General features: G+C 46.6%; 1 protein-coding gene across 5 annotated transcripts in view; it reads left to right on the plus strand.

Annotated features, from left to right (window-relative positions):
- Window positions 1-108: 108 nt before the first annotated feature.
- Window positions 109-13117, plus strand: part of RNFT2 (ring finger protein, transmembrane 2) — a 28732-nt gene continuing 15723 nt past the window's right edge. Inside the window, exons 1-7 of one of the 5 annotated variants that reach the window (XM_017831331.1) lie at window positions 109-307; window positions 970-1056; window positions 1163-1638; window positions 5439-5920; window positions 8336-8412; window positions 9908-10008; window positions 12223-12376. In XM_017831331.1, the coding sequence (XP_017686820.1) occupies window positions 1556-1638; window positions 5439-5920; window positions 8336-8412; window positions 9908-10008; window positions 12223-12376 (897 nt within the window). In that variant the 5' untranslated portion in view covers window positions 109-307; window positions 970-1056; window positions 1163-1555. Of the gene's footprint in view, window positions 308-969; window positions 1057-1162; window positions 1639-4571; window positions 4713-4879; window positions 5005-5438; window positions 5921-8335; window positions 8413-9907; window positions 10009-12222; window positions 12377-13117 lie in introns of those variants that run through there. The other 4 variants (XM_017831333.1, XM_017831330.1, XM_017831335.1 and 1 more) reach the window with 4 other exon arrangements.

Here is a 13117-nt window from a genome sequence, read left to right on the forward strand (position 1 = left end):
TATAGATATATATCTATAAATATACACTGTGCTATTTATGTGTGATACACATTCTAAGATGTATGTGTGGATATACTCTCTGTGCTGTGGTGAAGATGACTCTTTGCATGTGCTTCTTACAGATGTGCTGTGAGCACTGGGAGCCAGGGGCATTGCAGTCATCCAGTCTGAGGGACCTGTGGTGAGCTGGAAATCTGGACCAGCTCGGACTCTCTGTGGAACTCCGTGTATGAGCTGTCTGCACCCTCTGGAGCTTCCATCTCTCCCACGGTGGCACCTGGCACCTCTGGATAAGGCTGTTGTTCAGGTACTGTTAAAAAATGTCCCAAGTGCAGCAAGATGAAAACCCCTAATCTGGAAAAAGCGGGAGCAGTCAGTACTGAAGCTGAGTCCCTTCTGGAACAAAGGCCATTTAAATGTGATCAAACCTGTAGGACTCTGGGCAGAACAGACCATTGCATCTCACAATGTCCTGCACCTTCAGGACTTGGTATTCATGTCACTGTCCCCTTCATGGCTGATGCCAAAAGAGAAAGTGTCTCCCCGTGGAGCTGAATGTCATTGTGGAGTGTGATTTCACCCCACATCACAATCTAGACTTCCAATGGTCTAGAAAGGCGTGAAGGATTTTTCAAGTGCTGGAGTTGCCTCTACTCTGGCTCTGGCTCTCAGCTTGTAGCATGGGAAGATGGACAGATGTTTTTTATGAGCAGTGACCTCAAAGTTGTTCCCAGGCAGGACAGTTCTGCCTTCATGGGCCAGCCTGTCTTGGCCTGTTCATCATACCTGAATTGCTGTTTTGGTTCAAAAAATGTTATATACAAGTCAACAGAGATATTGTCAGGGTAGGATTACTGCAGGGAAAGCATGTAAAAGATTACTGGAATACTAAGTGTTGTTACCTCAAATGCAGATTATAACAATTGAAAAAGACCCCATAAATCTATTTTTTGTGTATAAAACTTGCAGATCCTTATAAAAAGAACTTAGGCCGTGAAAATCCAGCACAAGCTGAAATGTATAGCAAGAGATTAAAAACCTGCTGGGACTTACAAGGTAAAAAATTCGTAGTTAGGAGAGTTATTTAAAAGAATATTGTCGTGACCTGGTTGTATTTTTTCATTGAAGATGTTTATACATTTGCTTTTTTCCTCCCTCTCAGTTTTACAAACCAGGTTTCTGCAGAAGAGGAAGAAGGGGTTTCATTCCCAAGAGCGGATGTTGGGTGGCGTGTCACAGCAGGAGCCACCCTGTTAGATGTCCTCGAGGTCCTTCCCAGGACATGCCAGCTGGACACTCCTTGGGACTGCCCTGTCCTGCCAAAGGGGACCTGACTAGTTCCTGCCCTGCCTGGAGCCCCGTGTCCCTGTGCTGCCACAACTTCCACGTCGTTCCTGTGCAAGCGGGCTGAGGAACAGCCGGGAGCCGGAGGGGCTCTGCCGCAGAAGGAGGTGCTTGGTGCCAGCCATGTGCCCAGCTGGGTGGCACCCCCAGCCCCCCGAGGCCGTGGGCCTGTCTCAGTAGCCCCCCCGGGATCTGCTGCCCCGCGCCGTTGATGTTGAGCGTGTTGTGTTTCAGGGTGCTGAGGAAGATGCAGAGGCGGCACAGCAGCAACACGGACAACGCGCCTCCGGAAAGGTACACCCGCCTCCCTCCTCCCAGCTCCTCTCCAGGGGGGAATGTCCTGATTTAAATGTGGGGGGGGTTGAGAAGATGGAAGCTCAAAACTGAGTTTCCTCAGTCCTCATCCCTGTGGATGTGGTGTGGCCAGGCTTTCTGCTGGAGTTCGGGAAGTTTGGACCCAGGTTTACTTTTCCCCCTCGTGTCAGCACTGACTGCTGCCCACCACAGTGTTCCAGGATGATCCAGTGTGGCACATGAGGAGCTGGCTTGGCACAGGCAGGACGTTTTGGAGCACTAATATTGCTGTTTTGGTTAAAAAGGAGCATAATATTATGTATTAACTCAAAAGAGATGCTGTCAGGTTAGGATTAAATAACATTTACTGTGGGGAAAGCATAGAAGATTCCTGGAATACTAAGTGTTGTTACTTCAAATGCAGATTATAACATTTGGAAAAAAAACCATAATATCTATTTTTTTTCCTGTATAAAACTTACAGATCCTTATAAAAAGAATTTAAGCCCTGAATGATTTGTTGCACAGTCTTATGGGGATCTTGAGTGCAATCAATCTGCAAGGATCAACCTGTATGAACAGAAACTTCTGTTATTAAAGTGTGTAAAAAGTCTGCTGGGCTGAAGCTCTCAACGACTTAGTGTTTTATAAAGAGTTTGAGTGATCCTTTACATCCTCCCAGAGTCTGTATCCAGCTCTATGTATGTGAGTATTTAGATGCAGAATACCTCTAATTCACTTCTGCAATTACACCATCAGCAAGGGAGCCTTGCCACTGTTGTTGTTCTGGTGCTAAGTATTCCCTAGGGCTTTCCCAGAGCTACAGCTTGACTTTGTTTGTTTTTTTTTCCTAAAGAAGAAACTAATCTAATTAAGACAAAGATGGAACTAACAAATTTAGTTGCTCTGGCTGAGCTGAGGTTATAAGTGAAACATCATCGGGTTTGCAAGTAGAGTTGCACTTTGATGCCCTGACCCCTGCTAGCATGGTACTGTTCTTAATTTCAGGGGAAAAGAAAGCCACCTCCACCTTTTTTTCTGCATGATGCTGCCCAAGCCTCAGTGCAGAAAAAAAAAGTGTGGGTTTTGTATCAGCAGACAAGGCTGGGGCTTGAGAGGCACAGAAGGTGCTGAATGGGCCTTCTTGTCTTCTGTGCAGAGCTCTCTGAGTCTGTACAAACCTGTAAGACACTTCAGTTAAAATATATTCAGGGTCTGTGTCTGTTATTGAGTGCAAAAGATAAGCAGAGTAATGTCAGTTGGCTTTTATAAATCCTTCTGGTTTTTAACAGGTTAGGTACCTATTATCAGAGAGGCTGAAGGTTTCTAAATGTAGAATGAAATGCTGTTGCCACTGGTATTCCCTTCTGGTTAACTTCAGCAGCCTCACAATTTCATCCTTGTTTGTTTTTAAACGTGTCCCAGATTAATTCCTTCCTGCTGAAAGCACAGTCCTGTATCCTGGTAGTATTATTCCAAACAATAGTTGTGTCTTTATTTGTAACACTGGGTTCCACCCAGGCTGTTTGTTAGTGTTCCCAGACCCAAGGACTGGCACATTCTGTCCCCGTGTTGTGTGTACATCCCTGAGTTGTAATCACTACTTCTAAAGTTAGAGACCTCCAGGGGTTAAAATCAAGAGAGACCAAAGCCCTGCAACTTGCCTTATTTGTGAGCTTTGCCTCTTGCTGAGCTTATTTATTCTTTACTCTCCTTCTGCAATTTAGAGAGGTATTTGCTGTCTGCCAGGCATTTACTGCCTAATGATCATTCTACTTGTTACCTGGAGTGTTCCCTGCCATCTAAACTTGCTTTGTATTCATCTGAATTCCACAGGATTGACTTCAGGTGAAGAAAGCCTCTAGTCTTTTGGTGTTAGGAGGAAGGTATTTAGACTTTTTGCAATCTGGAAAGGATCAGTGCCAGAACTAATTCTCTCCAGGTCCCAGTAATTTGGGTACATCCATGTCTAATTTGCCAGGAATATCAAAACAGAAGAATTTCTCTTGACCCATGAGCAGAACCTTTATTAGTTCAGGGACACACAAGCTGCTCTTCCCCAGTCGATTGTGTCTCTTGTTGGTGCAGTTCATCACTGGGCAGGCAGTGATCAACCCTAAATAAAGACAGAAGGTTTTGGGGGTAGGTCATTGCTTTGAGTTAGCTTGGTTCATTTGTTTCTATGTAATATGACCTGTCTTATTGTGTCAGGTTCCACAGGGTTTTATATGTTTTTCTTTAAATACTAAAGTCAGTGTAGGTGATGTTGAGTTTGGTATTGGATGTGTAATTTCTTTGGTTCCTCCAAAAGTCCAAGGAATGTTTGGGAAGTTTGTTCTTTAAATATTAAAATCAGTGTAGATGATGTTGAATTTGATATTGCATGTGTAACTTCTTTGGTTCCTCCAAAAGTGAAGGGGGTGTTTGGGAATTTTGTTCTCTAGATGAAGGAAGTGGTGCCTGTTGGTCTGGTCTTTAGAGTTCTCTGATCTTGTGAGTTTGGTTACTGGCCTCTAGTTCTGCAACTGTGACTTTCCAACAGCACATAGAGGGAAAACCATCTGTCATCTGGAGACTTGTGTGTTCTCAAAGTGTGTGAGAGTGGCAGTTTGGACTTGGCCCTCTGCCAAGTGCCCAAAACCACAGCACCCTTTTGTCTATGAACACATGGGAAGCAAAGGGAAGGGAAAAAAAACCCAAAAGAACCGAAATAACAGAACTAAAGCAATATATATATATATGTATTTACATGTATACACAATTACAAAACTATATACACGTAAGAAAGAAACCCCTATTACCCCTCCAAAAAACAGATATATGCAGCCAATAAAGAACTATCAAACCAAAATCTTAATACTTTCCTTAAGTAAACAAAAGCCACTCCACCAAATCTCTCCTCTCGAATCGGAAAACCCACAGGCCTCACAGGCCTCACTCCCACATGAGTGAGACCAACTGCAGGGAGCCCGCTGTCTCCAACTTCACCAGAAGAGACCTGGCCAACTAACTCCCTCCAACTTCTATTTATATTCCTACTTACGTAGAGAATAGCGTGGAATATTGGGATATAGGTACTCTCTTGGTTTTGACCTGGTGTGGTAGTTTAGTCTAGGCCTTCCTTGGTGACCAGTTTGTAACCAAGGAAGTGCCCAGATTTACCCAGTATTCCCTACAATTTTTAAATAACCCAGGGTATAAGAAGAAAGGAGAAGAGGCCTTTGCCCTCTTTCCTTCCAGCAGCTTTGGAGGTGCAGGTTCCCTGCTGTTGAGTCTGTCGGGTTGGGGAGCGAGGCCTGGTAAGGCCTTGTCGACCTTGGGAGATGGAGGTTGCCAGCACGTCTTTCTGTTGTCCCAAGGAGAGTAGTAAGATATTCTTTTGCTAATTCTTTTAGTTGCTAGATCTTGGGCTATTGATCGTGTATCTTTTATTTTGGTTTTGTTCTTTTTTTCCCTTCCCCCTTCCCCTTTCCCTTTTGAAATTGTACGTATATTTCAATTGTATATAACTGTAATATAAGTGTAAATATATTTATATATATTGCTTTAGCTGCCTCTCTCTCGTTTTGGTTCTCTTGGTTTTTTTTTCTCTCCTCCCTTGGGTTTTGGGGGGGGGGGGGTGGAATTCTTGTGGTGAAGTTTGGAGACTTGGCAGGGAGCCAGCTTCAAACCACAACACCTGGTTGCCAGGAAAAGGCCTAGACCAAACCCTTGCCGTGAGGAACACTGAACCACTACAAAAGACCGCGAAGTTCCACGTCACTCAGTTTTTTAATCATTTTGCTGTCGTCCCTCCGCAGGAACCGGAGCCAGACGGTGAGTTCCGAGACCAGCGTGGATGAGAGCGGAGTGTTCGAAAGCCTCAAGGCCGAGGCCTCCTCCCCTCAGCAGCTCTTCTCGGGGCTGGCCGGGATCCCCTCGGGCACCATCACGGCCGCGCCCTTCCAGTCGGGGTTGGTGCTGGGCTCCTCGGCGGGAGGCGGCGAGGTCTTCATCCAGATGCCGGCCCCGCGGGAGGAGGGGGCCGGCCGCGCCGAGGGAGCCCCGTTCCACCACCACCGCCAGCCCTCCCACCACTTCCACCACGGCCACCACCGCGGCTCCTCCCTGCTGCACATGGCGGGGGGCGACCGGCACGGCCACGCCGAGGAGGGCCCGGACGAGCAGGGGGGCACCCCAGCCCCGGCCCTCTCGGAGCTGAAGGCCGTCGTCGGGTGGCTGCAGAAGGGGCTTCCCTTCATCTTGATCCTCCTGGCTAAAGTTTGCTTCCAGCACAAGCTTGGTAAGCACCCCCATCCTTTCTGAACCCTATTATGAAGCTTCGTCAGGCTGTGGTGTCCCATACTCTTATCCATAGAATCATAGAACCACAGAATCAGCTGGGTTGGAAGGGACCTCCGAGATCAGCAAGTCCAACCCTTGATCCACTACTGCTGTGGTTCCCAGCCCATGGCACTGATGCCACATCCAGTCTCATCATAAAAACCTTCAGGGACAGAGAATCCCCCACTTCCCTGGGCAGCCCATTCCAATGGCTGATCACCCTCTCTGGAAAGAAATTGTTTCTAATGTCTAACCTAAACCTCCCCTGGCACAGCTGAAGACCGAGCCCTCTTGTCTTGCTGATCGTTGCCTGGGAAAAGAGACCAACCCCCCCCCGGCTCCCCCCTCCTGTCAGGGAGTTGCAGAGAGTGAGGAGGTCTCCCCTGAGCCTCCTCTTCTCCAGGCTGAACAGCCCCAGCTCCCTCAGCCTCTCCTCACAGCACTTGGGCTCCAGTCCCTTCCCCAGCCTTGTTGCTCTTCTCTGCACCTACTCCAGGACCTCAATGTCCTTCCTGAGCTGAGGGGCCCATGTGACAGTGTGTGGTAGTTTGGACTTGGCTCCCCTGCCAAATGCTCAAGACCACAGCAAAGGTCTTCCCCCCCACCACCCTTTTTATGAAGGCAGGGGAAGGAAAGGGAAGAAAAAAACTACCAAAAAAGCCCCGAAATAACAGAACCAAAGCAGTATATATATATTTTACACTTCTATACAGTTACAAAAACTAAAAACAAAACCAAAAAAAACCAAAAAACCCAAAAAACCGCCCAACCCCCCCAAAAAAAACTCCCAACACCCAAAAAACCCCCAGAAAAACAGATATATGCAACCAATTAAAGAACTAGCAAACAAAATCTTAGTACTTTCCTTAAGGAAGCAGAGTCCACACCACTGGATCTCTCCTCTCAAATGGGGAAAAAAACCCAACAGCCTCTCAAAAAAATCCCCAGGCCTGCACTCCCACACGAGCAGCCCAGACACAGGGAGGTTACTGCTTCCTCCAACTCCTCCTCTCTGAGATCTCCCCTCCAAATTCCTCCCCTCTTCTATTTATATTTCTGCTTATGTAAAGAATAGAATGGAATATTGGGATATTGGTACTTCCTTGACCTGGTTGCCAGGAAGAGGCCTAAACCAAACCACTACACAGTGTCCAGGTGTAGCCTGGCACGAAGGGGACACACTCAAATGCACGTGATGAATTCACCCTACTTTCAGTCCCAGCTGTTCTAAAAATATTAAAACCAAAGGGGAAAAGTGCTTGATGCTCGCCTGCAAATTGTACTTAGTTACTACTTGCCCTAAGAATTTTTATGGCACCAGTTAAAACTGAACACTGACAAGTCCAGTGAGTGTAATGCAGAAAAATATTGAAAGCAGGCAGTGAACACTTGCAGCTTGTCACTTCTTCAGAGACAGTACTTGTTAACAGAGCTTGAAAGGATGTTCACCAGCTCCCTGCTCTGAAGGCCCTCACCTGAACAGCAGTTGTTACACCCAGCAGGATATCTACAGGTAGTTTAGTACTATGAATTTGCTGTCCTGACCAGTTCTGTTCCTTTTCCTGATCTCCCCTTGACATTCCCATGAGGGTGAGGATGTTACCAAGGCTTCTCCCTCAGAGCCCTCTCTAGGACAGGTGGGCAGAGCTTACACTGGTGACTGGCAAAGGTTTCTGTGGAGCACAGAAGGGTTCTGAGGAATGAGACACTTGTCTAGCTGTGGTAGCTGTGAAATCAAGTCAGACAGCATCAGCAGTTACATCTGGCAGTTGAGATCTTCAGAGTTCCCTGAAGAATATGTCTATCCAGGTTTTTTTTTAATGGTACCTGAGTATTTTAGCACTATAAAATTGTATGTTTGGCATGTCTGTGGATCCTGACTCATTCTGAGATTATCAACACTAGGAAACCAGTAATGCTTCCGTTTTAGTCCACTTACAACTCTGACAGGGATTTGGTTAATTCATATCTGCAATATCTTGGCCTTTGGACCTGATATCCTGTAGGTTTTTGATAGCGTGCCCTGTCCTCCAGGAGCTGCTGAACTGCTGTTGTAATACTGTCACCTGGCACAACGCAGCCACCACTCAGAGCACTTGTGTTCTCCTTCAGGACCTTAGGACAGAGTGTCTGTGCTGGGCTGGGTGCTCACTGCAGTGCTGCATCTTCATTTACACTGAATTTGAAGTACAGAGCCCAGACTGCCCTGGTTTAGTCGCCCGTACATTTAAATTCCCGGTGCATCCAGAGTATCACCCAGTAATGTTCTTTCTGAGCTTGAGATGCTGATGTCCCTGGCTCAGGACTGGTGTCCCTGGCTCAGGACTGGTGTCCCTGGCTCAGGAGTGACCCCCTGACAGTGCCTTCCCTGCAGGGATTGCTGTGTGCATTGGCATGGCCAGCACCTTCGCCTACGCCAACTCCACGCTCCGAGAGCAGGTCGCCCTGAAGGTGAGTCCAACGTTTTACCTCCTTGTATTCCCGGGGAACGCCACCCCCTGTGCACAAAACAACACCTTCTTTGGCACTGGAGGGCTGAATGCATTTATATGGGCACAGATCTTTCGGAACAAAGAGTTCTGAAAGGCCCTAATCCCGCCTTCCTCTTCCTGCTTCTCCACACCGATGCTCTCCCACTGTTTCTACCCTATTTTGTTGTGAGTGTGAACGTAGTAAACAAAGAGAGGACAGCTCAGGGGTGTTGTAATCTGCATCTCCCCGTGCCACTGGCTGGCAGTGCATCTTCCAGCACTTCTCTGCACCTGGGTTTCCCCATTTCAGCAGCAGTGCTGAAAGCTATTTGACTTATTAATGATGAGATTTAACTTATTAGCATTTAGATCATGTTTTGAGGTGTTTAACTGGAACATTTTGTGGATGTGTTGCTTGTTAGCATCTTTATAATGCTGTTGAGAATGTACAGAAACCAGCAGACCTTTCCAGGCCTTGTGATCTTCAGTGTCAGGAGAACAGTTCAACAGCACTAAAAGCACAAGACTAGAATTCCTTTTTTATTAAAATTGCATGGGTGGCACAAGTGTGTACTGGTATCTACCAACAGCAGTGGAATAAATGTGCTGCAATGCTGAATGAAGAGATAAATTGCACAACCATGTAATAGATGGCTGTTGCCTTGCACTTTGCACTCTCTCCTTCCAGCAGTGTGCCCCTTAATCCCCCTGCTTTAAATCTCAGCCAAACATCCCTGCAGAGACCTATTTCCTTAATAAATCAGCTCACAAGAAAAATGGTGGGTGTTTTTTCCTCCCAGGAGTAAAATTTACTCTTCAAAATTACCCTGGGCCAAGACCCAGGACAAGATCTTCTGCCATCCAGCTTCTGTCTGTAGCGTTCCATGTATTTTGAAATGCAGCACTTGCACTTCTTTTTTGACCTTCAGTTACTTCCTCCATCAAAAATGCCTGTTCTAGAACCTCCCTGCATTTGGATAACACTCAGATGTGCTGCAGGTGGTGATGGGTTATATTTGGGTTAGCTGAGCCTTCCTCTCACTCAGAGGATCTGTTTGTAAACCCCCCCTTTGATGAGGTGTCACTCCCACCAGGTGACAGCTCAGAATTTAGGACAATACATGGAACTGACTTTTTTTTAATCTGCTTGTCACACTGAGTTTTAAATACCAGCAGAATTTAGATGTCCCGGGAAAGATCCTGACTTTGAAGATGGCATTCTGCAAGGAAGGCTGTCACCTCCCCCACCATATTTCAAATAATTTCCCTGAAGTTACTTTATTTGAAAGGTTTGCTGGGTGAGAGCCATTTCTGCCTGTGTTTATATGTGTCCTTACCTAGCAGCCTGCTTCTGAGCCTTAGTCCTGTGTCAATAAACTAATTACTGAACACTTAGATACATATTCGTGTCCCCTGGGATGGGCACAACCCACAAGACTTCCAATTTATCGTCTCTCCTTCTTTCTCTTGCCCAGGAGAAGAGATCAGTGCTGGTTGTGTTCTGGATCCTGGCCTTTCTCACTGGAAACACCTTGTACTTGCTTTACACATTCAGCTCTCAGCAGCTCTACAACAGGTAGGTGGGCAGGACTCACGTTGTCCGTGCTGGAAGCAGGTGATAATTGCCAGGGAGGAGAAGAATTGCCCACTGTTCCCCACACTTTGGAAGTGTTCCTGCCTGAAGCACCTGCTGTCTTGGCTGCATCTTTGTCATACCTTTCAGTGGAGCAGAAGGATGTGTGTCATTTCTGCAGACAATGGCATAGCCAGGGTGGAAATGGGGGGTGAGGACACACCACGGGTTTCAGAGCAGGGTGGGCCCTTTTTAACAGGGACCTCTGAATTTCCACTTTGACTGCAGGGGCTGAACATACAGAGCAGGTGTCAGAAGCAGATGAGACACAGACCCACTGATTTTCCTCTTCCTATAATGTTTTCTCTTCAATCTGTCAAGCTTTGAGTCCAGGACAGGAGATAAACAGGAGGTGAAGTAGTAGTGTTTTACTTCAGTGTCCTCAGGGCTTAGAGGCACTTGGATCTGAGGTAATTAAGACATCCTTGACCTTCACATTCTCACTAAAGCACTTCTCAAGTACAGAAAAGTTTGTACCAATGGATTTGGTTCAGCACTACCCCTAGTTATCATAAAGTCTGTAGGAATTATGACAGACAGGAAGCAAAGATACACAACTTAAGCAAGGAGATGTTAGTAGAATAAATAGGAAGAAATGGAGCAACATCAAACCCAATTATTTAGAAAGCAGTTTTGGTATTAGGAGCTAAAACCATATGAATTATCTCCCTCATTAGAATTTTCTTTGTCCCACTGAAGGGGACTTAGAACTTGAGGCTGAAAATACAACGTGCAGCAGTTGGGTTATGGATACACAGCTCTTGGGTTTGGTTTCTCTGCCAATTATTTCATTGCTTCCCTGCTTCTTCCCAACAATGCTGTCTGTGGGAAGAGCCAAGGTCTGCCCCTAACCCTGGTATCCTTTGGAATTGCCCCTAATGGATTTGGATTTGGTCACTGGGAAAACTCTGTATGTAAATGCTTCTGGAAAGGGGGAGAGGTGAGAAGGCTTGAACGTGTGGGTCCAGATGGGAGATGCCAGGCCATGGGATTCCCTGGATATGGCTCGTGGGAGGGAATGGAAGAGAAACAGGAATGGCAGAAAGGTGTGGAAGCATCGAGAAGGAATTTGCATCTCAGGAAACCTGTGTGTCTGTAAGGTGGTGGTCAGGGTTAAAAACATGGATGGGACTAGTTTAAAATAGAGGCTAAATCACCCAAAATAAAGGGCTTTCAGCAAATTGGGGCCACCCTACACACAGTTTAGGGCAGGGCTTATTACCAGTGGACAGGTTGGGCCACATTTCCATGGAGGATCCCTGTTCCTGGGAGCACTGCTGTGTCATGCTTGGGCTGGTGCATCTGTTGCCTGCTGTGTGGGGACCTGGGACTGTTCACAGGGCAGGCTTGTCAAATTAGAAGTAGCTGCTTCATGTTTGTTTCCTTCTGGCTTATTTTTCATTTCCTGATTTATTTCTTTTTTTCCTAGTGTTTTTATTTATTTATTTATTGTTTCTAGTGCACGAATAGTAGTAAAGCCTCTGATTCTGTTTCTGTTTTTAGGGTGTAATTTTACCTGTTGTGCTGTGCCAGTGTTGTGAGTATTTTAAATTCATGTTCAGGCCTTTCATTTCGGGTTGGTTATTTTACTTTTGCTTTATTTTTTTGTTGGTTTTTGGTTTGTTTTTTTTTTGGTTAAGTGTTTGCTTTCTACCACGAGGCTTTAGCAGCTAAACACCCTGAAGACAAATCCTGGTTTTTCAGCCTCAGTAGGGTCCAGTCCTCATTGCTGCTCAGGTCAGTGGCTCCTGCCCGTTGCTGTGTGGAATTCTGCTGTCCCAGACTCCACTTTTTTTCAAAGAGCAAACGTTGAGCAGGACTTCCCAGGGTAAGGTTTTACATTCAGATCCCAGAATCAGACAGAGCTGAAGGCACTGCCTGCACACCAAAGGCAGTGTGGAGGGCAGGCTGTGGAGATTGCAGCCTTCCAAAACAGGTTTGGGTCCTGTTTGGTGGTAGTGGGCAAACCTGGTGACCTCAGGAGAACAAGAGCAAAGCCAAGAGAGGAAGCAGGGCACTGATTTGCATGTCTGACTCCTCTTGCCCTTGGCAATTCCCCTGGGGCTCAGGGGAGTTTCTGGGCTCTCTCTCTCTCTAGCCAGCAGTGGACACAAGAAGCTTGAGTGAGGTTCTCACTGGTGTTTTGGTGTCTTTCAGCCTGATCTTTCTGAAGCCCAACCTGGAGAGGCTGGACTTCTTCGACCTGATGTGGATCGTGGGCATCGCAGACTTCGTGCTCAAGTACCTCACCATCGCCCTCAAATGCCTCGTGGTGGCCCTGCCCAAGATCATCCTGGCTGTCAAGTCCAAGGTAGGAGACTCTTCTTGATGTACAAATATTTATCTTTGATAATCTGATACCTTTAGAGCACGTTTGCAGCGTGAAATCCCAGAATCCCAGAATGGTTTGGGCGGGAAGGGACCTTAAAGCCCATCCCTTCCCGCCCCCTGCCATGGGCAGGGACACCTTCCACCAGCCCAGGTTGCTCCAAGCCCCCTCCAACCTGGCCTTGGACACTTCCAGGGATCCAGGGGCAGCCACAGCTTCTCTGGGCAACCTGGGCCAAGGCCAAATATGAATGGAAGAATAAAAATAATGAAATCTCTTCATAAAACTTTGGCACTTGGGTATCAAGGTTTGGGGTTTGAGCCATCACAGACCTGAGCAAGGGTTTGGTAGCACCAGCAAGTGATGGAAGTCCAGAGATGAGGAATGCATTGCTAGAGGAGGAATAGGCACTAGCAGTGAGGTAACAGCTTGTCTGGTTGAATTCCTTGTTTTCTGAGCAGTCTCTGTAAATACATATTTCTGAAGCACAAATCACTTCATGGGAAGAAACTGCAAGTACTTGTGTCTTTGGCTTTCCACTTGGGCCAAAGCAGTAACAGGATTAAATTGAAGCTCCTGGTGCCACAAAAGACAACACCCCTTCTACATAACCACGGGTGAAGAAATATTTGAATGCTTAATGTATTTAAATTATTATGAAGTTATTCGTAGACTAGGCCTAACTTCGGAAACCTCCTCACTACATTCTCTCCCTGAAAATAC

Source organism: Lepidothrix coronata, unplaced genomic scaffold, assembly GCF_001604755.1.
Source record: "Lepidothrix coronata isolate B3197 unplaced genomic scaffold, Lepidothrix_coronata-1.0 Scaffold189, whole genome shotgun sequence".
Lineage (NCBI taxonomy): Eukaryota > Metazoa > Chordata > Aves > Passeriformes > Pipridae > Lepidothrix > Lepidothrix coronata.